The sequence below is a fragment of the Manis pentadactyla genome, chromosome 12 (assembly GCF_030020395.1).
Source record: "Manis pentadactyla isolate mManPen7 chromosome 12, mManPen7.hap1, whole genome shotgun sequence".
NCBI lineage: Eukaryota > Metazoa > Chordata > Mammalia > Pholidota > Manidae > Manis > Manis pentadactyla.
In genome coordinates this window covers 46473766-46499320 of record NC_080030.1, presented here as the reverse complement: position 1 = coordinate 46499320, position 25555 = coordinate 46473766, and the positions used below count along the sequence as shown (strand labels likewise).

At 38.1% G+C, this 25555-nt stretch overlaps 1 protein-coding gene across 6 annotated transcripts in view; it reads left to right on the top strand.

Annotated features, from left to right (window-relative positions):
- Positions 1-25555, top strand: part of GRM1 (glutamate metabotropic receptor 1) — a 373819-nt gene that overhangs the window by 259270 nt on the left and 88994 nt on the right. For all 6 annotated transcript variants that reach the window (XM_036906888.2, XM_036906889.2, XM_036906890.2 and 3 more), the window contains one exon: positions 9478-9713. In XM_036906888.2, the coding sequence (XP_036762783.2) occupies positions 9478-9713 (236 nt within the window). The remainder of the gene's footprint in view (positions 1-9477; positions 9714-25555) is intronic.

Below are 25555 nucleotides of genomic sequence, written 5' to 3'. Positions count from 1 at the left end.
GGATTTAAAACACAGAGCAAAGAATGGTAGTTTAGTTCTGTAAAATTTTGCACCGAAGAATGAAACCATAATAGCTTTCCCAACAAAACGAAAAGTCTCTGCTTGTAGTCATGGCTTCATTTATCATAAGCACCAAGATGGAGTTTCTGAGAGTTCCCTTTTTTGAGCTGGTGTAATAGCATAGTCTTTACCTTAACAAGTTCTAAGTTCTAAAGACTGGAGAGATCTTCTAGAATACTGCTTCTGGAACTCTCTCTTCTTCTTCTTCTTCTTCTTTTTTTTTTTTATTTGCGATCTAGTGTGGAGTTGTACTTTGGTAAAATACAGTAAAGATAAATCACTAGGATATCAAACACAACATAAAGAAATGCAGAATGCAAGTCCAAAAGTCATATAACTAGATTCAACAGACATTAAGTCTCGTTTCAGTAAATGTAATAAAAACACTTAAAACAAAGAAGAATTACAAAAACCATACTCATTTTTCATTGAAAGTTGTGTGCCTAGCTGATTAGTAGAGAAAATTACTATTATAGTCAAACTTTTAGATGTTATATAATTATAAACAAACAAAAAAATTATAAGTAGGGGTCCCTATGTTAAAAGCACACTTCGAACAGACACCATGCATAGCAATATTTAACAATTTTAATATGATCAATGAGTTTATTAAATTATCTAATCTGGGTTTGTTAAGAGTGATACTTGTTTAGGATTATGTGTAAACTGCTTTATTTTGTTTTTATAACATTCCTAGTAGAATAATCAGCCTCACAAAGGTCTGTTGATGGAAATGGAAGAGCTTTTACAGCAATTTCATTAAGTCTGGGTATTCATTTAAAAGTTTTGATCCGAAATAAAAGAAGGGATGCTGTATTTTCAGAAGTCATCTCCAATCTTTCATTGGTGGCCAGTTCCAAGAATTTATCTCACAACTTTTAGTCCAACTTCAATTATCTTTTGATGCATTAATTTCTTATATGAGGATTTAAAATGAACAATAGCTTTAATAATATTCCATCTGCTACAGACTGAACTACATTCACCCAGAATTCATATATTGAAGTCTTAACTTCCAGTGTGAACTGTATTTGGAAACTGGGTTCTTAGGGAGGTAATTAAAGTTAAGTGAAGTCATAAGAATGGGGCCCTGATTCAGTAGGGTTTGTATCTTAAAAGAAAAAAAAATCTAGAGAGCTTGTTCTGTGTGTGTGTGTGTGTGTGTGTGTGTGTGTGTGTGTGTGTCTGTGTGCGCACTGAGGAAAGGCCATGTGAAGACATAATCTGCAAGCCAGGAGGAGAATTCTCACCAGAAAGAAAATCATTTGGAAACTTGGCCTTGGGGTCCTATTCTCCAGAACTATGAGAAAATAAATTTCTGTTGTTTAAGCAAGCCACCAGTCTATGGTATTTTGTGATGGCAACCCAAGGAGACTAAGGCAGTTGAATTCATGAAGTGTTTATTGACAATATTTGCAGATGATTTCAATATCCTTTTCAACTCATTGGTAATTTTTCAATTAAAATTGTGACATAGCAATCTGTTAAACCAATTTCAAAATTTCTGACTTTAATTTTGCCCTTTGATCTCACCTTCTATTTGGAAAAAATATTGAATTATTTCTCTTCATGGACATATAAAGATCATTAAATATATCACAGATATCAGTCAAAAGAATAAGTCAGGCTTTCCTATTGATATGTTTAAATGTTGGGACTAAACTGACTTCTCTGTTAGAAACATGAAGAGTTCTTTCTGCAGCTCAAACACTCTTGTCATATCGTTATCCCTCAATATTAATAATGTCTATTCCATATTATCATAACTGGCTGTGGGGAAAAAACACAATACAAAAGATGCTGTAATTTGTAGCATTTGCTCATTTCCTTGGCATATATATCCCCATGATGGATAGTTTCTTCCTACCATTGTACAGTCACTGGATGCAGCATTCAAAAAAATGCTAACAATCAGCTCTGATGAACCAGTGAAAGCCACCTTTTGTGCATTGATTGTTATATAACTAAAAAATGTGTACTGTGTCACCAAGCATGTTTACTTCAGCTGAACTCTTTTTTTAAAAAAATCAAGACTTTTCCCATGAAGGAAGCATTAGATTGATTTACATTCTCTTACAAGCTTTGTAAGTCAGGCAGCTCCTCCAGAATGTCTCCCTGGTGTTGGCAGTTGCCATACCGAATATTCCCATTCAAGACCTAAACTGCCAACCGCATTGGTTGGTTGACAGAATCACTCTTCGTAATTTTATAAAATTTAGAGCTAATTGAGTTTCTCAACAGTGAAGCTGAAAGAGAATTTAAATAAAGAACAGAGATATCTTCCTTCAAATCTTCATCATTTTCAAACGGCCCATGTAATAAAGAACTGCCCCATAAGCAACATCTACATATTCATTAAGTTACAATGAGAGAATGGTCTGCCAGCTTTATTGATACAATGAGTTGGTTTTCCACATCATTATGTGGTTTCAGAAATCATCAAGCAATGATGACATCATAAAGTAGTGCTTGGGTTACCTTCTTTACCAGAGTCACAAACATTTCTAAGCAAATATCTTTGACACAGTTATTCACTCATGTCTTGGCAAATGTATGAGCAGTTTAGTCTTAGCAACCCAAAATGTCGCTTCCCGTAAAACCCTTGAGACACTAATTTTTTATGTAGAATATTGAAATATGCTTCTATCAGTTTAATTCAATACCTTTTCTTTCAAAGGATTATTTTGGTTTTAATTTTAATCCTTATGTTTTGTGTTTAAATGATTAGTAAGTTTTGATGATTTCACAAATTCATCAGTTAAAATGTTTCCACAAGTAATACATTATGGTTTCAGTACTTTGCCATCAATTAGGGATAAAAACCAAATTCAAGATATGAACTGGTATATTTTCTTAAATTTCATTGGATCTCCTGTTTTGCCCTCATTTCTATGGATTCACTTCCTTTGTCCACATTTGAATAATATTGTTGCCACTTTCAGCAGATTGTGTCTTTTCCTTGTAAAAATAAAAAGCCCAGTGAAACTTGTATGGCCTTATATAACTAGAGTTAAAGTAAATAATGAAAATTGTATTTCCCTAATTTAGAAAGTAATCTTATATGATAAATTATAAAATGGGCTTGATTAAAATTTAAAGTGATTGTATAAGTATATTTATAAGAATTAGTGCTTATATAATTACCAGATATTTATACATTTTGAGTTACAGTTGGCAAAGTAACCTCAAAATGTCACACATTGTAACATGGTTTTACTGCATATGATATGCATGCAGCTTGAGCCACAGGCAGTTTGCAATATGAATTTGAAAACAAATGTTTATACCCTATTCACTGATATGAGTCCACTTTTTGTGTTCTTAAAACCTGCAATAATGTCTGACTGCTATAGGTTTTCTAAATGCTTACTCTCAGTGTCTGTAGTTACCTCCTGTTTGGTAACTAGCAGTTCATGAACTGGCACCAATCTTTGCACCACATTGAGTAGCACTTTTGTAGAGAAGCCTTTCTCATATGTAGATATAGTTCAGTACCTCGATCGGATCATAAAGAGATGGTATGATAAGGAACTGTTAACATCTAGTAAGACCGTTATATGCTAGATCTTGGGCTAAGTGTTTTTACATAAATTGTCTAATTCAGTTCTCACACATCTCTAAGAGGTTGGTATGTTTCCATCCCCATTGTATAGGTGGGGAAATGGAGGCTTAGAAAGCTGAAGTAGTAAATTCCTGTTTCATATTGTCTCTCAGGACTAGTTGAATGAGAAATGGAGTAGGGTACTGCCTTAGCAGTAGAACAGGAGGGAAGAAAACAGACCTAGTTGTCCACAAGCGATTTCCCTCACTGGGAAATAGCTTGAGATTTTCATTGGTACATTAAAAATCGTGTGTAGAAGGTTTAGAAAATGGCTTCCACATGTGGATGGTTGTGCACAGTGTATATCGGTAGATGCCCTACATTTCTGCTAAAAGAGGACAGTCTCAAGTCTCCAGGTAACTGATGACTCCAGACTCAGGGTGCCAGTGGGATAGGGGTGAGGATTGGATGGGAAAATAGAGATGACCCTCCAGACCTAGATCTTTCCATGGTGGTTCAGCTCCTTGAGAATTTCATTCTTCCTCTTTTGCTTTTGATGCCTTCCCATTCTGTCCTCCACTTTGGTCAGTTTTCTACCAAAACACCCTAGGGCTGGTAAGGCTTCTGTCTGAATTCTAATTCCAGTAGTACAGGACAGTGACACATGAATATACCCCCTGCCCTCTCCTCTGCTTTTCAGGGGGCTGAGTGACCTCTCAGTGCCTCTCCCAGATAACTAAATAAAGCACCTGTGGCAGCAATGAATTTTAAAATTAAATACAAAGTAGTTGTGATCACTACCTTGATTCCTGGTTCATCAACACTACCACTGCACCTTCATATTATAATGTGATTAGCCTGTGTGTGCACATATGTGTGTCCACAGCTTTGTTTGAGAATTCTAGAACAAAGAACATTCACAAGTCCCAACACTCCAGGTACTTTCTAGAACCATCTTTCTGAAACAAATCTAATCACCTCATTTCCCTGATTAAAATCTGAGTAGTTTTTCACCACTGTGGCAATCAAACCTCAAATAGTTAATGAGGAGGTTAGTGTTCTTCTAGATCTCAATGCTGCTTGTCCTGTCAGTCTTTACCTTGTACACTAAGTAAACTGAATGGCTTGCTGTTGTTTGAAAGCTTTGATCCCCCTTTATCTGGTCTCTCTGCCATTCCCCCTTTACCTGTGTAACTGTAACTCACCCTTTAAGTTTTATCTTAGATATTACTTCCCCTCAGGCAAAATCTCCCTTGACATGATCTCCTGCCCTTTTCTGTGCTTCCCTAGCTTTTCTTCCTTTCCTCTAAGTCTCTGTGGATTTGTGTGGCCAGTCTTCTCCACCCCTGTCATTGCCTTGAGAACAGGGGCCTTGCCTTTTCTAGAAATGGATCCACAGTGAGCAAGATGCCCAACTGACACAAAATTCTTAGTGAGTAAATGGTGAGTGAATAAAATCAGTCTAAATCATTATTTTAAAAGCTGCCATTATCTCCATTAAATTGCCCACAATTGACATCACCTGACTTAAATTATATTATATTTCTTCCACCTTTGTAAATATGATTAGCATTGTAATTTTAGAATTCAGTACTTGTTTATATATGTCTTTGAAAATATTTTTATCAGACTTTTCTGTTTTCTCAGTTATATGGTAATCTCTGGAATTTTTTTAAATTATAGTTTTATTATTAGTTACAAATATAGTACTTGGGCTCATAACAAAAATAAAATTGCTTTACTCCCTAGATTGTAATTATTTTAAATGAATATAAGTAGGATTTTATAAAATGCTTTTGAACCATTTGTAAAATGAATACTGTTGTTATTAGTGTTTTTTACTATCAATTTGCTTATTAATTTCTTTAAACTGATATAATGCCAAAATAACACAGAGCTCCTGTTAAGTTATAATTGGTAGAATTAGAAATAATATTTTTCTGTGGTTAATATCAGAATTTACTAAGTAAAAGAAAGCTTATTCAAGCATGGTTTGTGAAATTTCTCAGGGTTGAGAACAATGATTTTGTGGGAAGAGATGAACAGTGTTGTGCAGGAACTGCTGTGTGAAAATGTTGAGGGGGATAGGAAATAAGGATTCTTGCATATTTGTGAGGAATACTTAAGACAGCTTTCTGTTAGACATTCATACTGTTCATCCACATTGTGCAGTTTAATTTCCAGACAGCAGATAGGAAAAGGAACTCATAATTGGGAAACAGATGGGACAGCAGAAGCTGCTGGAGGCCGTGAATGTGCCTCACGGAGAGTTGAGCGCTGACTGAGGCTGGGCGGCACCCAGCAGAGCAGGATTCACTCCAGACACTTAGGGTGAGCAGGTGCCTGCAGGAAACCTCTGGTCTACACTGCCGCCACCACCATCAGCACCCCCGTCAACAATATCAATGACCAAAGACAAAACCTATCAGGTGAGCTCCTGGCTCCCTGTTTTCAAGTGTACTTCACAGGGAATCTACCAAAACAATACCCCTGTGGACAACTCCAATACAACTAAACAGTGAAAATTCTTTAAAATTCCCTGTAGCCATATTTTGACAAGTGACACATAGATGAAATGATTTACATGTATAAGAGCCAGCCATTGCTTTATAGATGGTTTGCAGGGGCTTTTTCTTTGGTAGCATTCCCTAACACCTTACTGATGATAAGATTTCAGATATTGCATAAAACTTATAACTCTTCAAAGGTATTCACGGTGTAATATTGGTTGACTATTTTCTCTGTTACGGCCTGGTTCTCCTTAATTTTATGATTTCTTGGATTTAACACCAACTCTGATTTCTGGAATGAGGTCATCTACGGGAAGGAGGAGGGGCTTTGATCAATGGCAAAAGGGATTTAGGGCTCCACCCCACTGAACTATATGACTTTAAAGTGTCTATATTCACAGACCAAGATCTACTCCTGTGATGTGCTCCTCTGTGTTGGTAGGAAAAAGGGCAGGAGCTCACACTTTCTCTGCTTCTAGCACTGACATATGATACTTGCTTTTATAAACTGAGAATGATTTTTTAAAAAGCAAGGCAAATAAACATTACAGAAGGCTTACTTCATACACTTTTAAAAATTGTGGATTTCTTGTTCACATACACACACACATACACTCACATAATATTAAACTTTAGGGACAAAGACACTTTAAGTCTAAACTTCGTGTCAGAAAGCAATTCAATTTTTCAAGTTGTAAGTCATTTTGATTCTAAAATATATACTTACAGGCAGAATTTCTTGAAAGCCTAACTGGTTTTATTTTTATCCCTCTTTTCAGTATGACATGAACTACAGCTAAGGTCTTCAAACTGCTATAAATGCAGTTATGATATGAATGTGAATACATTTAAATAATTAAATGAGGTCAAGCCTTTCTAAGTAGACTGAGCATATGAAAAGATAAATAAATCTTCTTTTCTTTTAAATCAATTGGACTGGCCATGATATTCAGTGATAGTGAGTAGAGTAAGACTTGCCAGAAAAATAGTCAGGACATTTACTGTGAGGGAACAGAGCTGAATTATCTTATTAAGTAATAGGTTTCCAACACTTTGATGGCTTCCTATAGTCCTCAGGCTAACAGTTTCTAGGCTGAAATTTATGCCCACACCCTTGTTTTCTGCCACACTTCTCTCACTGCTCCAGGAGTACTGTCTCTAAATTCCTTGAATGAGCCGTGCTCATCACCATGTGTAGGATAATCTACCAGGAAGCTTCTATAATTATCCTTCCCCCTCTCTTCACCTGATGAATGCCTGCTCAACCTTTGGGTCTCAACTTAGACATCACTTTCTTAGGAAAGCCATCCCCAGCCACCCTCTCACTGCTCACACTCACATGCCTGCATACACTTCAGACTAAGTTGAATCCCCAAGCCCCTTTTCCCCATTGTACTAGTAACTTCTTCTTCACCATTATAGCATCTGTAATTCTTGTTTTAGCATCTGTTTTACCCACAAGTCTGTAACACTAGTGGGGCAGAAGATAGCATGTCTCATTCTCAATCGAATCCTGAGTGTAGCAGAGCATCTGGTAAATAGTGGGTGCTGGGTAAATGCAGAAGGAAGGAAGAAAGAGAGGGAGGGGAGATAGATCTGTGCAAGACTGCAAAACCTCTATCCTAGTGGATTTGGAAGAAACATATAGACATTATCTGGTCTAGCTAATTAGACTACACTATACCTTTAGTGTCCCTTTAGTTCTGGATCATGTTAGGTCAGCTACGCCTTCTGCACCCCTTGGTCTGTTGAAAACTGCAGCTCCTGCGTAGCTCACTGGGAGGACTCTGGAACAGAATTGCACCAATTAGCTCAGCCAAGTGGAGGACCCACTTATCTTGACTGATCTCAGGTAACCAGGAGTGAGCTACGGCCTACGGCCAGTCATATGTATTTGACCCAACTCCTTTCTCTGTGAGAAGCAAGTGATAAAACACTTTCTCTGATTAAGATTAAATGGTTATGTTCCAAAAACTGCAGAGCACAGCTCTGTGGGTAGAGAAATAAATCCACCTCTTTGATCAAGACAATCTTAATGTTCTCCAGCTTGATTGAACCTTAGACAAGTGTCTCCTGATTATGGACCCCTAACCTTCCATTTTCTGAGCATTTACTTGAAAAAACATGACACTGTGAAGTCTTTCCCTGCCTCTTTGAGATGTAAATTTTCTCCCAGCATCTTGCCAGTTTTACAGCAGAGTAATTTCTTTCTCTGGGACCTGGAAGCCATCCCTTGAAATGTAGTCATCAAGAATGATAGCAATCCCCCATCCTCCAGTTTCTGTGGTGAGGTGGGAGCCTAACTGAGATGAGTGATAAGCATCAAGCACAGATGCCAAATCACACAGACCAAGCTCCCCACAATGTCCTCCATCACTTTCTCACTACCTCACCTCAACACTTAAAGACCCTTCCACCTTTTATTTCAGCAGAATTGAGCTTAGAGTCTCCCACTTGTTGCAATAGTCTTGAATAAACTCTTCTTTGCCTGTTTAACTCTATCTGGTACAGTTTTTCTTGAAGGGATCACAGCCATGCACCTGCGGCTTGGCCTGACTCATATGTACATTGGATTAAATTGGAGCTAAATCACTCAGGACTTGTGATCAATTTTTAAAAACTCGAACCCACTGAATAAATGTCAGTGAACTTCCATTTAGTGAGCAGGAGGATTCTTTTGAGAATGATATGCTTTTCCTTTAATGCTGTTATTTTGAAATAGCATCAGTGGGGGAGGCAGAAAGCATATGGTCACTTCTAAGCAATGCAAGTTTGAACAAAGTCCAGGAGCAAAATCTGTGGTTGGCATGTTTCTGAGCTAAACCAATTTTCTACTTCATATAATTCAGCTCATAGAATGCTCTTGATTGCAACCTTGAAACCTTGCTGACCTCTTATTGTGAAGTCCTTGAGTGCCTGGGTTTTCTTTTCTTCTGGTTTGGACAACGACCACTGGGGTTTATGGTCTGGTTGTAAAGAGCGTGGGGCTTGGGCGCCAGACTGCCTGGATCTGTATCCTGGATCCACCGGGACTTCAGCAATACAGTTGCTGAACATCTTCTGACTCTGTAAAAGTGAGTAACATAGAATCTAGTATGTGTTCAATAAATGTAAGTGCTTGTAATTGTTAGTAATCATCTTTATCATCAATTTCACTACTGTGAAAAACAAACAGGACATTATGATTTCACAACTTTCCAATCTCCACCAAAAAAAAAACAAAACAAAAAGTCACGATTGGGTTGCAATGCTGGCTTAAAATAGACTTTCAGCCTCGCTGAATTGCTTCATTCGTGCACAACTCTGAGCTCTATTTGTGAGACATTTGTCTTTCTCTCTCCCCACCCCAACCCTTGAATTTTTTAGTGATGGATGGGCAGACAGAGATGAAGTCATTGAAGGTTATGAGGTGGAAGCCAACGGGGGAATCACGATAAAGCTACAGTCTCCAGAGGTCAGGTCATTTGATGATTATTTCCTGAAGTTGAGGCTGGACACTAACACGAGGAATCCCTGGTTCCCTGAGTTTTGGCAACATCGGTTCCAGTGCCGCCTACCAGGACACATTCTGGAAAATCCCAACTTTAAAAGAATCTGCACAGGTAACTTGTGTTCACAAAATAACAACTCAGAGGGTACAACTCCAGCCTCTTACAGCTTGTGGAATGACAGTAGAAGGTGCTAAGGCTGGAGATCCAAAGACTAACTTGCCATCTTAATTTATAGAAGAGCTACAGTGAGGAGGGGATGTGTATTGCCCAGAGATTCATGTTTCTAAATTCTGGAATGAATGCTTTGGTCTCTGGTGGGGCAGGTTGTAAGAAGAGATATTGTGAGTAAAGAAAATGGAATCTGAGAATTCAAGTATTAAGTATTCCAGCCATATGGAAGAGATTTTATTGCAGGCCTGCCTAGGAGATGTGAGCTACAGACTTGTTTGATCAGTCTATAAGCAGCCCTGGTTTGATCTCTTTCTTCTTTATGACATGCTTCAGTACACAGGTCAGGAGAAGATGAGATAACGTCACCCAGGGCCACACCACCACCAAGGGTGTATGTGGGCGTAGGAGGCAAGAAACTCTGCCCTCACATCTGTAAACGGAAGTTCCCATGGGACAGATGCTTCCCGCGCACTGCTCCCTAGAGGCATGCCAGGGAAGGGCAGCCTATTCCAGGTCTTTAAACTCCACTGGGTGTCCTCCCAACCTCCCAGGAACTACCAATACCCAGACTCCTTAACAAAGTAACTTTTATGAGTATTATCATTATTGCACAGAGACATCGCTGCCCCTGTCCTTTTGCAGTATAGTCTAACAGGACAAAGTATATCACCTTTGGTCTACCATAGTGCTGTTCAAAGCCAGGCATCCATATTGGGTTGATGACAGCATCGTGGACAGGCATTAAAGACTCTATGCGTGACCAAATTTGTATTGTAGCACAGTGGTGTGACATGTGTTTTCTGTAATATTCTGAGCAGATATTATTAAAAAGGCCTATAAGCCATTCATTCAGACAATATTCATAAAAAGTGGGAGGCAGATAAGCATATGATCCATGACTCTCGACCCAGAGAAACTTACAGTCTCTTTTTGCAAATCAAAATAGATCATACACATGATACAGATAAATAACAATCAAAGACAGACTTTTTCTAAAACAGGGTAAGAATATGGTAGATTACATAGAATATTTCTTGTTTTAATAATATTTGCATTTTGATGTTAGAAAACTCTTTAAAATACCAATATATTTGAATGTGTTGTTCTATGTCTGACTTGGTAAGATTCAGCAGTTTTCTGAGAAATTGCCTGGTGTGGATCAATATTCAGTCAATCTTTAGAACTTCCTCGCTGTGACTTCTTGGGAGGCTGAGGGCCAGGAGGAAGAGAAGAGAAGTGCCAAATAGCTAATCTCTGTCCCATGAATGAGGTAGGAAACCCCTGGGGGGTTTGAGTACAGCAGACACAAGATTTATCTTACTTTCTCTAGACAGCATGGCCCTTGCTGCAGTTTTTAAGTTTGGACAGAGTGGGGAAGGACATAAGCAAAGCAGTAAGGAAGCTGGTGTAATAATGCAGGTGGGTGTGGTGGACTGGTTGGGTCCTGGTAGGAGCAAGCAAGATGGAGAAAAATGATTGAATTTTGAGCATATTTTTAATGAGAACCAAGGGGATTTGCTGACAGAATTGTGAAGAATGACTTTATTCTGAGCAACTCTTAAGATGGTGATGCTAGTGACCAAGATGGGGAAGGCTGCAGGAAGAGCAGGTGGGGAAATGGTCAGTCGCTAGATGTCAGATGAGTCAAGTTTAAGATGCCAATTAGTGACCTATATATGTCACTTTGTCATTGTGTTTCATTAGTAAAATTAAAAATTCTATACCTCTTAATGGTCATGGATGTCTTTATATGAGGATTTCCAGGAAAATGTCTTATGACCTAAGCTTTCAAAATGAGTTAGAACTTTGCAGCCATGTACAATAATATTTTGGTTTTCAATTGTCACAGTACACACGAATGTTGAGGTTAAAGTCTGAACTTGGTTAACATTTATAGCAGGAAACAAAAATTTGCACATTCTTGAATTGTTCTTATATCATGCTTAACTCTCAAAGGTATTTTCAAGAGCTTCTTATGTGATTACAACCTTTAATAAACATGTTTATGTTTGCATTTCATTCTGGAGTCGAGTTCTAGAAATATTTCCCTTTGTTTTTAGTACTAAGGTAGGCAGACATCTTGTTTAATTTTTCTATTTGGAATTAATTCATAAAATGTATTGATCTTTCCTGCTGCAGAAACCTTAGAATTTTAACTTTAGCAGTGTTTTTCTATATTATCTTTGTTTGTGCACATTCATGTACACTTACTTTGTTTTCAATTTGAATCTCTGCATTTCTATGAAATTGGTTTCAATGTTATTGAAGAACAACATAAACTTTCATTTCCTATATGCTTCTTATCTAGTTGAGGTTCTTGAATATCAAATGAATTCCATAGTCTTCTAATGAGTATGCAGGCATGTTTATGAAAATGAATGGAAACAGAATTAATGGAAAGCCTTACTATTGATGGCATTCTTTCTGTCACCTACTTCTGCCTCCTCTAATTGGGTCATTTCGGTGTTTGGAAAGTTTTGGTATTGCAGTTAGTTTCCATAGAAACCTTTGCTGAGCTTAATCTCAGATGTCACTATTAAATAAAGCATTTATGTGCACTAGATTGTCTGCTCAAATATTAAGGGTCCTGAGCCCAGGATGGATAATGGGAATCACTGTAGCTAATTAAAAAGTACTTCATGCAAAGTCTCCATCAGTGCTTACTTACTTGACTACATCAAGGGAGTGGAGATGTGTTGGAAAAGCACTAACTGAAACATCAAAGCCCAGCTTCTACAAAATGAATCACTGCGAGGACAGTGGAAAGAGTAGGTATAAGCAAATCAAAGTTACTCTCTCCCAGAACGTGTCTTAGTCGCTCACAGCATTGTGTCATGTATGCAATGGCAGAGTGCTTTATCATTTCTGGTGATAATTGCTAAAATGATTCCTTGGAAACTGAGAGAATATTTGGAAATGCAAACACTGTCTCAGTTAGGTATCTATTACATGATGTGGAGGACCTCACTTAATCTCTGAGTCTCAAATTCTGCAACTGTAACACAGTAACAATTTCTACTTCACACAGGTGTGAGAATTGAATGAGATCATCCTCACACAAGTGAGATGCTTTGCAACCTATAAATCCTTACATAAATGTAGAGTATTATTATTAATATCATGTTTCACCAGAAAGCAAATAAGTTATAGCATATATAGATCATTTTATTAAAAATTATAGTTTTTTTATTTTAATTTTCTATTTTTTAATTTTTTTATTTTGGTTGCATTAATCTATAGTTACATGAGGAACATTATGTTTACTAGACTCCTCCCATCACCAAGTGCCCCCCACATACCCCATTACAGTCACTGTCCATCAGTGTAGTAAGATGCTGTAGAATCACTACTTGTTTTCTCTGTGTTGTACAGCCCTTCCCGTGTCCCAACCCCCTACATTATGTCTCCTAATAGTAATATTCCTTTATTATTTTCCCCTTATCCCTCCCTTCCAACCCATCCTCCCCAGTCCCTTTCCCTTTGGTAACTGTTAGTCCATTCTTGGGTTCTGTGAGTCTGCTGCCATTTTGTTCCTTCATTTTTTTTCTTTGTTCTTATACTCCACAGATGGGTGAAATCATTTGATACTTGTCTTTTACCTCCTGGCTTATTTCACTGAGCATAATACCCTCTAGCTCAATCCATGTTATTGCAAATGGTAGGATTTGTTTTCTTCTTATGGCTGAATAATATTCCGTTGTGTATATGTACCACATCTTCTTTATCTATTCATCTACTGATGGACACTTAGGTTGCTTCCATTTCTTGACTACTGTAAATAGTGCTGAGATAAACATAGGGGTGCATCTGTCTTTTTCAAACTGGGCTGCTGCATTCTTAGGGTAAATTCCTAGGAGTGGAATTCCTGGGTCAAATGGTATTTCTATTTTGAGTTTTTTGAGGAACCTCCATATTGCTTTCCACAATGGTTGAATTAATTTACATTCCACCAGCAGGGTAGGAGGGTTCCCTTTCTCCACAACCTCGTCAACATTTGTTGTTGTTTGTCTTTTGGATGGTGGCAATCCTTACTGGTGTGAGGTGATATGTCATTGTGGTTTTAATTTGCATTTCTCTGATGACTAGCGATGTGAAGCATCTTTTCATGTGTCTGTTGGCCATCTGAATTTCTTCTTTGGAGAAGTGTCTGTTCAGATCCTCTGCCCATTTTTTAATTGGGTTATTTGCTTTTTGTTTGTTGAGGTGAGTGAGCTCTTTATATATTTTGGATGTCAACCCTTTATTGGATTCTGTCATTTATGAATATATTCTCCCATACTGTAGGATGCCTTTTTGTTTTATTGATGGTGTTCTTTGCTGTACAGAAGCTTTTCAGCTTGATATAGTCCCACTTGTTCATTTTTGCTTTTGTTTCCCTTGCCTGAGGAAATATGTTCATGAAGAAGTTGTTCATGTTTATGTCCAAGAGATTTTTGCCTATGTTTTTTTCTAAGAGTTTTATAGTTTCATGACTTACATTCAGGTATTTGATCCATTTTGAATTTACTTTTGTGTAAAAAATAACTGGGTTAGACAATGATCCAGTTTCATTCTCTTACATGGAGCTGTCCAGTTTTGCCAACACCAGCTGTTGAAAAGGCTGTCAATTACCCATTGTATGTCCATGACTCCTTTATCATATATTAATTGATCATATATGTTTTGATTAATATCTGGACTCTCTATTCTGTTCCACTGGTCTGTGGGTCTGTTCTTGTGGCAGTACCATATTGTCTTAATTACTGTGGCTTTGTAGTAGAGCTTGAAGTTGGGAAGCGAGATTCCCCCCTGGTTTATTCTTCCTTCTCAGGATTGCTTTGGCTATTCGGGGTCTTTGGTGGTTCCATATGAATTTTAGAACTATTTTTTCCAGTTCATTAAATAATGCTATTGGTATTTTAATAGGGATTGCATTGAATCTGTAGATTGCTTTAGGCAGGATGGCCATTTTGACAATATTAATTCTTCCTAGCCAGGAGCATGGGATGAGTTTCCATTTGTTAGTGCCCTCTTTAATTTCTCTTATGAGTGCCTTGTAGTTTTCAGGGTATAGGTCTTTCACTTCCTTGGTTAGGTTTATTCCTAGATATTTTATTCTTTTTGATGCAATTGTGAATGAAACTGTCTTCCTGATTTCTCTTTCTGCTAGTTCATCGGTAATGTATAAGAAAGCAACAGATTTCTGTGTATTAATTTTGTATCCTGCAACTTTGCTGAACTCAGTATTAGTTCTAGTAGTTTTGGAGTGGAGTCTTCAGGATATTTTTTGTACAATATCATGTCATCTGCAAACAGTGACAGTTTGACTTCTTCTTTACCAATCTGGATGCCTTGTATTTCTTTGTTTTGTCTGATTGCCAAGGCTAGGACCTCCAGTACTATGTTGAATAATAGTGGGGACAGTGGGCATCCCTGTCATGTTCCCAATCTTAGAGGAAAGGCTTTTAGTTTCTCGCTGTTAAGTATGATGTTGGCTGTGGGTTTGTCATATATGGTCTTTATTATGTTGAGGTACTTGCCCTCTTTAGCCATTTTGTTGAGAGTTTTTATCATGAATGGATGTTGAATTTTGTCGAATGCTTGTTCAGCATCTATGGAGATGATCATGTGGTTTTTGTCCTTCTTTTTGTTCATGTGGAGGATGATGTTGATGGATTTTCGAATGTTGTACCATCCTTGCATCCCTGAGATGAATCTCACGTGATCATGGTGTATGATCCTCTTGATGTATTTTTGAATTTGGTTTGCTAATATTTTGTTGAGTATTTTTGCATGTATGTTCATCAAGGATATTGGTCTGTAATTTCATTTTTGGTGGAGTCTTTGCCTGGTTTTGGTATTAGAGTGATGCTGGCTTCATAGAATGTGTTTGGAAGAATTCCCTCCTCTTCTATTTTTTGGAAAACTTTAAGGAGAATGGGTATTATGTCTCTATATGTCTGATAAAATTCAGCAGTGAATCCATCTGGCCCAGGAGTTTTGTTCTTGGTTAGTTTTTTGATTACTGATTCAATTTCATTGCTGGTAATTGGTCTGTTTAGATTTTCTGTTTCTTCCTTGGTCAGTCTTGGAAGGTTGTATTTTTCTAGGAAGTTGTCCATTTCTTCTAGTTTTTCCAGCTTGTTAGCATATAGATTTTCATAGTATTCTCTAATAATTCTTTGTATTTCTGTGGGGTCCATTGTGATTTTTCCTTTCTCATTTATGATTCTGTTGATATGTGTAGATTCTCTTTTTCTCTTAATAAGTCTGGCTAGGGGCTTATCTATTTTGTTTATTTTCTCAAAGAACCAGCTCTTGGTTTCATTGATTTTTTCTACTGTTTTATTCTTCTCCATTTTATTTATTTCTTCTCTGATCTTTATTATTTCCCTCCTTCTGCTGACTTTGGGCCTTAATTGTTCTTCTTTTTCCAGTTTCAATAATTGTGACTTGAGATTCTTTATTTGGGATTGTTCTTCCTTCTTTAAATAGGCCTGGACTGCTGTATACTTTCCTCTTAGAACTGCCTTTGCTGCATCTCACAGAAGTTGGGGCTTTGTGCTGTTGTCATTTGTCTCCATATATTGCTTGATCTCTATTTTAATTTGATCATTGATCCATTGATTATTTAGGAGCAGGTTGTTAAGCCTCAATGTGTTTGTGCGCCTTTTTATTTTCTTTGTACAATTAATTTCTAGTTTTATACCCTTGTGGTCTGAGAAGTTGGTTGGTAGAATTTCAGTCTTTTTGAATTTACTGAGGCTCTTTTTGTGGCCTAATATGTGTTCTATTCTGGAGAATGTTCCATGTGCACTTGAGAAGAATGTACGTCATGCTGCTTTTGGGTGTAGAGTTCTGTAGATGTCTGTTAGTTCCATCTGTTCTAGTGTGTTGTTCAGTGCTTCTGTGTCCTTATTTATTTTCTGTCTGGTGTATCTGTCCTTTGGAGTGAGTGGTGTGATGAAGACTCCTAGAACGAATGCATTGCATTCTATTTCCTCTTTTAATTCTGTTAGTATTTGTTTCACATATGTTGGTGCTCCTGTATTGGGTGCATATATATTTATAATGGTTATATCCTCTTGTTGGACTGAGCCCTTTATCATTATGTAATGTCTTTCTTTATCTCTTGTTACTTTGTTTTGAAGTCTATTTTGTCTGATACTAGTCCTGCAACTCCTGCGTTTTTCTCCCTATTGTTTGCATGAAATATCTTTTTCCATCCCTTGACTTTTAGTCTGTGTATGTCTTTGGGTTTGAGGTGAGTCTCTTGTAAGCAGCATACAGATGGGTCTTGATTTTTTATCCATTCTGTTACTGTGTGTCTTTTGATTGGTGCATTCAGCCCATTTACATTTAGGGTGATTATCAAAAAATATGTACTTATTGCCATTGCAGGCTTTGAATTAATGGTTACCAAAGATTCAAGGGTAGCTTCTTTACTAGCTAACCATCTAACTTAACTTTCTTATTAAGCTTTTATAAACACAGTCTGATGATTCTTTACTTCTCTCCCTTCTTATTCCTCCTCCTCCATTCTTGGTATATTAGATGTTTTATTCTGTACGTTTTTGTGTTTCCTTTGACTGCTTTTGTGAATAGTTGATTTTATTTTTTGCCTTTAGTTAGTATTTGGTTGGTCTGCTTTCTTTTGTGTGCTTTTATTTTCTCTAGTGATATCTATTTAGCCTTAGTAGTGCTTCCATCTAGAGCAATCCTTTTAAAATATCCTGTAGAGGTGGTTTGTGAGAGGCAAATTCCCTCAACTTTTGCTTGTCTGGGAATTGTTTAATCCCTCCTTCATATTTAGATGATAATCGTGCTGGATACAGTATCCTTGGTTCAAGGCCCTTCTGTTTCATTGCATTAAATATATCGTGCCATTGTCTTCTGGCCTGTAAGGTTTCTATTGAGAGGTCTGATGGTAGCCTGATGGGTTTTCCTTTGTAGGTGATATTTTTTCTCTCTGTGGCTGCCTTTAATACTCTGTCCTTGTCTTTGATCTTTGCCATTTTAATTATTATATGTCTTGGTGTTTTCCTCCTTGGGTCCCTTGTGTTGGGAGTTCTGTGGACTTCCATGGTCTGAGAGACTATTTCCTCCCCCAGTTTGGGGAAGTTTTCAGCAATTATTTCTTCAAAGACACTTTCTATCCCTTTTTCTCTCTCTTCTTCTTCTGGTACCCCTATTATGTGAATATTGTTCCGTTGGATTGGTCACACAGTTCTCTTAATATTCTTTCATTCCTGGAGATCCTTTTCTATCTCTTTGCCTCAGCTTCTCTGTATTCCTGTTCTCTGATTTCTATTCCATTAACAGTCTCTTGCACTTCATGCAGTCTGCTCTTAAGTCCTTCCAGAGATTGTTTCATTTCTGTAATCTCCCTCCTGACTTCATCCCTTAGCTCTTGCATATTTCTCTGCAGGTCCATCAGCATCATTATGACCTTCATTTTGAATTCTTTTTCAGGAAGATTGGTTATATCTCTCTCCCCAGGCCCTCTCTCAGGGGTTTTCTGGGTAATTCTAGACTGGACCAGATTGTTCTGCCTTTTCATGATGATAGAGGTAGTTGTAGGCAGTTAGCACGTGTATCAGCTGGGATAATAAAGTCTTCTCCTGCTTGCTGGCCACCTTGCCCTTCTCCACTGCCTGTGTCGGTTACCTGAACACTGGAAGCAGCCTCCAGGTTAATCCTCTGAGCTGCCATGGGCAGGGCGGCCCTTAGGGTAGCCATGAGCCCTGCGGGGAGTGGCAGGCTCACCGGGTGTGCTCTCCTGTGAGAACAGCACCCCTTCGCACCTTGCCCTGGCTTCCTCTGTCTGCGCCAGGCAGCTGCACACTGGCGGTGGCCTCTGGGTCTGGCCAGGGTATCTGCATGCTGGTAGGAGACTCTAGGCTGCTGCTGTGGGCACTGCTGCTCTCCAGCTGCTCCACCACTGTGGTGGGGCAGCGCCAGCCAGGGTAACAAATGGCAGGCTGCTTATCACCATGAGGGGCTTCAGAGCTGTGCTGCCTCACAGGGGCTAGGATGCCTGAAGTTCCTCAGGATTCCCCGCCTGCTGGGCTGAGTGTGCCAGGATGATTTCATCCAGCTGTGAAGCCCCTGTCCCTTTAAGACTTTCAAAAAGCACCTGCTTCTCTTTTGTCCCAGGGGAGCCAGTTGTGGGGACCCGCTTGCAGATTTTACTTTTCCGTTCCTCTAATATCCAACACACCATGCAATGTGTGTCTGAGCTCCCGGTGTGGATTACTAGGGCTGGGTATTCAGCAGTCCTATGCTTCTACTCCCTCCCCACTCTGACTCCTTTCCTCCTGTTGGGGATCAGGGGTTGGGGGGAGTGCTCAGGTCCCACTGGGCATGGCTTGTATCTTACCCCCTTTGTGAGATGCTGAGTTCTTGCAGACATAGATGTAGCCTGGCTGTTATACTGTGTCCTTTGGTCTCTCTTTTAGGAATAGCTGTATTTGTTGTATTTTCAAAAATATATATGGTTTTGGGCAGAGATTTCCTCTGCCCTACTCATGCTGCCATCTTGGCTCCTCCCCCTAACCAAAATTATAATTTTTTGAAATTACAACTTTAACATAACTGTATTCCAGGATGTGGACACTAGAAAAACAAGCACACAACCCTTAATCAACCAGCCTTACACAGTGCCAATATAGATATTGTTTTTCTTATGTGGGCTTTTACCATTTTTTTCTGATTATCAAAGCAATACATACTACTATGCTTATTGTAGGCAAATTGGAATAACACAAAAGCATAAGATGAGCATTAAGACTTTGCTTTAATACAACCACTGTTAATCACTGTTACATTTTTAATATATTTCTACTAAATGCGCTGTTAAATTTTGGTACATCTTTATCTTCCTCTATACAGTTTTAAATCATGTACTTAATATAATCTTACATGTCGCTTTTAAGATGACTACTGCTTTTTCTTTTAAATTTTTGAGTTTTTCATTGTCACTAAATGCTTTCATTCTTAAGGACTGAATTAACATTCTGCAAACAGATAAGCTATAATTATTTAACCACTTCATTCTTTCTACACATTTAGGCTCTTTTCAGTTCTTCACCCAATAAAACTAAATAAAATGCTGCAGTGATGTAATAAAACTCTTCTGCCTAAACATCTTCTGTTTGCATTCTAGATAATCTTCTTAAGATATGTATTTCAAGAAGTTGAATTAATCAATCAAAATAAGGAGTTCCAAAAGGCAACTCCCACCAGCGCAGCATGAAATTCATTGCACTTTTTTCATCTTGTTTTGCATAGTTATAATCACAGTGTGCATATAATTCTGTATCTCATTTTCAGTTAGGATTATTCTCTACTCCTTTGATGTTGCTGCATGGCCTTTATAACCACCAGTTTAATGGCTCCATAGTATTCCACCCAGCGAAAATACTATAATTACTTAGCCATTTTCATATTGTTGCACATTTAGTTTGCTTTCAGTTTTTCCTCTAATTAAAAAAGAAACACTGAATATGGCACAGAAAGTTTCCATGATTGTTATCTTTACTATTTTTGGACTTTTCCCTCTCTATAGATTCCTAAATATGTAATTATTGTCCTTAGAACATGATAGTTTTGGGGTCCTTTAAAAACATTCATAACCATTGTCTTGCAAAAAGACAATGTTATGGTTTGCTGTGGCTAGCAGTATGTCAACTGTGTTAGTTCACCAGGTTCACTATGTCTTCACCAGCCTTTTTCACAATCCAGTGAATTTACAGCCATAATTTTACTTTGTCTCCTTATTTTTTGTACCAATTGGAACAGATGGACACAATGCTTTTTAAAGCTAGTATATTCTTGCATTTGGTTATTGTCCAAGACATAATGAAAGAATTTGGATAGTATCCATAATGCTTACCAATAGTTCAGTACTAGTAAGATCATAACAACTAGTCCTATATGACAAAATTTCAAGACTTCCAAACATGGGTACTCCTTTTATAAAAATAGAGATATAATTGACATTATATTAGTTTCAGACATACCCTGTAATGATTCAATATTTATAGATACTGTAACATGATCACCAGAATAAGTCTAGTTAACATCTGTCACCTCATCTATTTACAATTTTTTTTTCTTATGATAAGAACTTTTAAGATCTACCCTCTTAGCAACTCTTAGATATATAATACAGTATCATAAACTATAGTCACCATGCTGTACATGACATCCCCAGGACTTAATTTATTTTATAACTGCAAGTTTGTACCTTTGACCATTGGCCCACTGCACCATTTGGCGCACCTGCCAGCCCCTGCCTCTGGCAACCACCAATCTCTTCTCTGTATCTATACGTTTTGTTTATTTTAGATTCTATGTATGAAATCTTGCAACATTTATCTTTATTTTGACTTTTGTTGCCTTTGCTTTTGTTGTCAAATCCAAAACTTCATCAACAAGACTAACGTCAAAGAGAAAGATCACCACCTATTGTTTCTTCTAGGAGTTTCATGGTTTCAGGTCCTTATGTTCAAGTCTTGAAGAAACTGTCCTTTCCCCAAGTGTGGATACTCTTGCCCCAGTAGCTGGGAGGCTGTCATTCACAATTTTTAGACTGGAACTAATTTTTCTAATATATTTGCCTTGTTATTAGGTTTATGGACATTTAGTTTTGAGTTAGCTTATTATACAGGGTTGGATTTTCCACCCTGGATCCAATGAACCAGTCCATTATAGTCTGAACCAGTTTAGCTGGTCTATGAACTGAGAAATATTTCTATTACTTAAGCCCATTAGGTCCTAAGGAAACAACTTCTCTGCCTTTGAAAGTTTGTCCTGAATGTCATTATGCACTCCTGAAGAATATCTTTTGCCTTCACCCAAGAAGCTGGTACTGCTAATTAGAGTTTGTGGAAGGCTTTATAATTCTCCACGACAACCGGCATCTATGCTCTTTGAAATATGACTCTGTAGCTCTTCCCATTACAAAGCAGAGTTTTCTTCCCTACCTCTTGGATCTCAGTTCAATTTATAGTTTATTAGTTCCAAGCCCAGGCTTCAAGAGGCTTGACCTAATGTCGTTTTCTTTCTTGAAATCTTCCGTCAGCTATATATATACTAGCCTGAGTTAACCTTCTAAAAATGAGCCTGAACATGGAGTGGAAACACGATGACCTCCCAGTGGAGCCTGTCCCCAGCCAATCCTTAGCTCACTGTTGACACATGAGGGAGGTCTGCTGAGATGAGACATGTCCGTCCCAGAGAAGCAGAACCTCCTAGTCAGCACCCTGATTCATGCACTAAATAAATCCTTGCTGTTTTAAGCCTCTAAACCTTGATGTGGTTTGTTGTGCAGCATTATTGTGGCAGTAAGTAATTAATAATGGGTCTCCATAGCCTTATAATCCATGACCCTCACATGTAGCAATATTTGGTTTGATTTAAGGATCGTAATTCCTCAACCCAATTATAGAGTTCTCATTATTTACCCCCTGTAAGAAGAATGGTACAATACTCTACGATGTGTCTCATGGAACAAAGCCAAACATTTTCAAACATCCTCCAGGGAAGAGGATTTAAAGCCTTCCCTCCCCACTCCCCCAAAAGGCAGTCAAAGTACTGAGGAATTCTGGAAGTGCTGACAAAGACACGGTTACAGCTGAGACAAACAAATACCCTCAAAACAAAGCAGTCATAGGTTCTCACACAGAGCTGGTAGAAGCTGCTTATGGAAATGTTTTGAAAGCTTTGGGTGTTGTTTTTGTCAGCTTGGGATACTGTAACAAATTACTATAGGCTGGGTGGCAACAGACATTTATTTCTCACAACTCTGGAGGCTGGAATGTCAGATCACAGTGTCAGCAGGGTGGGGTTCCAGTGAGAGCCCTCTTCCTGGTCACAGGGTGGAGGGAGAGACAAAGGAGGAAGGCTCTCTTCTTATAAGACCTCAAATCCCATCATGAGGGCTCCACCCTCAAGACCTACCTACCTTCTAGAAGCCCTAGCCCCATCCTAGCATAAGAGGCAAGTGTCTGTTTAGGTTTCCCAGATGCCTACATAGGGAGTTATTGTATATCCTGTAAGTTGTGTTGCTTCTCAGCAGGAGGAGAGTTTTACATTTCAGGCCTGTGTACATTTGTTACTGGGGAAGTGCATGTGAATAAAGTCATAACTTCACCCATCATGAGAAGTGATAGTCCTTTCCTGATGGGTATGACCCAATACACTTGGGGTCTGGCCCATTTACTCTTCTCCTCTATTTTTATAGTTTTATCCAGGTAAAATTGACTCATAGTAAACTGTACATATTTAAAATGAACCTATAATTTTAACCTATGTGTATTTCCACGAAGGCATCACTACAATCAAGATAATGGACATAACACTCCTCAAATTCTTTTATGTCTCATTAAAAATTCTTCCCTCCCACCACTCCCCTCCCATCCACAGGTAACCACTTATTTGTTTTCTATTACTATAGTTAGTTTGCCATTTCTACACTTTAAATACAAATGGAATTGTATGTTGTGAACTCTTTCCTGTCTGCCTTCCCTTACTCAGCACAATTATTTTGAGATTCATCATTGCATTTCATGTATCAGTAGGTCATTCCTTTTAATTGATGAATGGTGTTTCATTATCTGGATATATTACAATTTGTTTATCCAGTTACCTGTGATTGGCATTTGAGTTGTTTCTAATTTTTGGTTATTACACACCAAGCTTTTAAGAACAGTCATGTACAATCTTTGTACAGAAATATGCTTTCATTTCTTTTGGGCCAAGTTCTAGTTGTACAATGGCTGGATCCTGTGGCACTGTATATTTAAATTCTCCTTTTTATTTGCCTGTTTATTATGAAGATTTGTAATTGAGGAAACAGCATAGTAAAGGGATCAAACACTGAGAATATAATGACTTGTTAGAATTCAAGAATCTGTGAGGCTTTGGAACAACTTTCCAAGTAGTATGTTCTATCATTCTCTATTATCTCTGCTGTTTGGAGCAACTGTTAAGGTGAAGGGAATAGTTTATATCTACATTTGAACCAACTCTTGGTTAGCTATTAATGTGGTTCCCTATTAAATACTATGAAAATACTATGACATGAAGGCCACCAAGTCTCTGAACAACTTCCTGAACATGTCCTCTAGTGGTAGATTCTCTAGTGGCTGCTTTTCCTGAAAACCAACCTCATACCCCAAGTTATAATATATATTTGTGCCCTGATGAGTGGGGTCTGGGCCTATGCAATTAGCCCACCAGTTACATCTACAGACTGGGTCTGTGTCTGTAGGTCATAGCAATATACTGAGGGCATTATGCTTCATGTCCAGGAGCTGCTTATCAAAACTCACACCAAAGATCTGCAAAGTAGTGTTAACTCTGCCATCATAATTGCCTGGCCTGTGTAAAGACATGTCATAAGTCCATATGGCCACTCTATGTATTTACTAATTGGCTTTTCTCTGGAGTATCACTGGCTGGGAAATAACATAGTAATGTCACAAATCTTATAGAAGTTTGGTGGCCATCCACAGGGTACTATGTGGGCACATATTTAAAATTTTTTGGAAGTATCAATGAACTGAATCTATAGGAACTTGCCTCAAATAGATCTGGACCAAACAGTCAAAGCAACTGAATATCCAGTCCATTTGGATAAATTAAAATAGCCTAAACCCCTTGGACAACAGGAATAAGAATCCTGTCCTTTCAAGCAGTAGTTCTCAAGTCTTCCTTATTAAATTCAAGAAAATTTTTAAAAAGATACCACAATGTAAGTTAATGGAAATGTCTTAAACACATAGCAACACTTGTCTGGGTGAAGAAAAGGCATTACACCATACAGTGTGGGTCCCACACCACACCAATGGAATCAGAATCTCTGGAGTGGAGCCAAGCACTTACATTAAAGGCAGGAAGAAATTCATCCTCAAAATCTATGAGCCCTTTAACTTTTCCTTTTTTATTTTTTCCCAATTTTCAAAATTTGGAACCATCTATCATTGTCTAAGTCGACATCTTGCCAAGGTTTTGTTCGTGTCTGTGGCAGCTGGGGTAGCTAATGAGAGTTTAGTAATTTCTAATGCTGAATTAATCTATTCTGTCTGTTTTATTTATTTATTGGTAGGCTTGTTTGAAGCATTGGCATTCCAAAATCAATGCAACGGCTAAACACTGTGTTTCTCTATGTCCAGATAGAGCAATTACTAGATGTATTTTCTATCACTGCCATAACAAATAACCATAAACTCAGACACTGGCAGTCTTCAGGAGTCTGGTTGCATATTAGAGCTAGAGCCTGGGCCTTCTGGGAAATCATAGTTTGTGCTTTTTTCAATAGTTTATAATTTGTCTATTTGTTAATTGCTGGGTGAATCTGAGTTGGTTTAAAGAAAACATATGCTCATTTCATCCTGCAAAGGCCTGGAGAGGCATAAGCCGTGAGATTGTGAGCTCAGCAGGTACCGGCCCTACTCACCCTGCCCTGGCACCTCCCTCTTGCACCCAGGAAAAAGAACTTTGGCTGCACAATCTCAGCTCCCAAGTTTCAAATTCTAAATTATCTCAGGGCTTGCTGAGTTATATCAAGTTATTTATATTTTTCTTCATGGTTATCTTCTAAACCTATAGCCAACCACATGCGAACTCTGCCCAAGACTGTCAATTTAACCAAGTTTATTTTGCCTTAGCATCCTTGTGCCCCATTATTGTGAGGTTTTTTTTTCTTTGCATTCCATATTAAACTTGGATTTCCAGTTTAGATCATCATTAGTTCTAAGAACTGACTACCAGGACGGCTCTCAGTAAGAGTGTGGAGA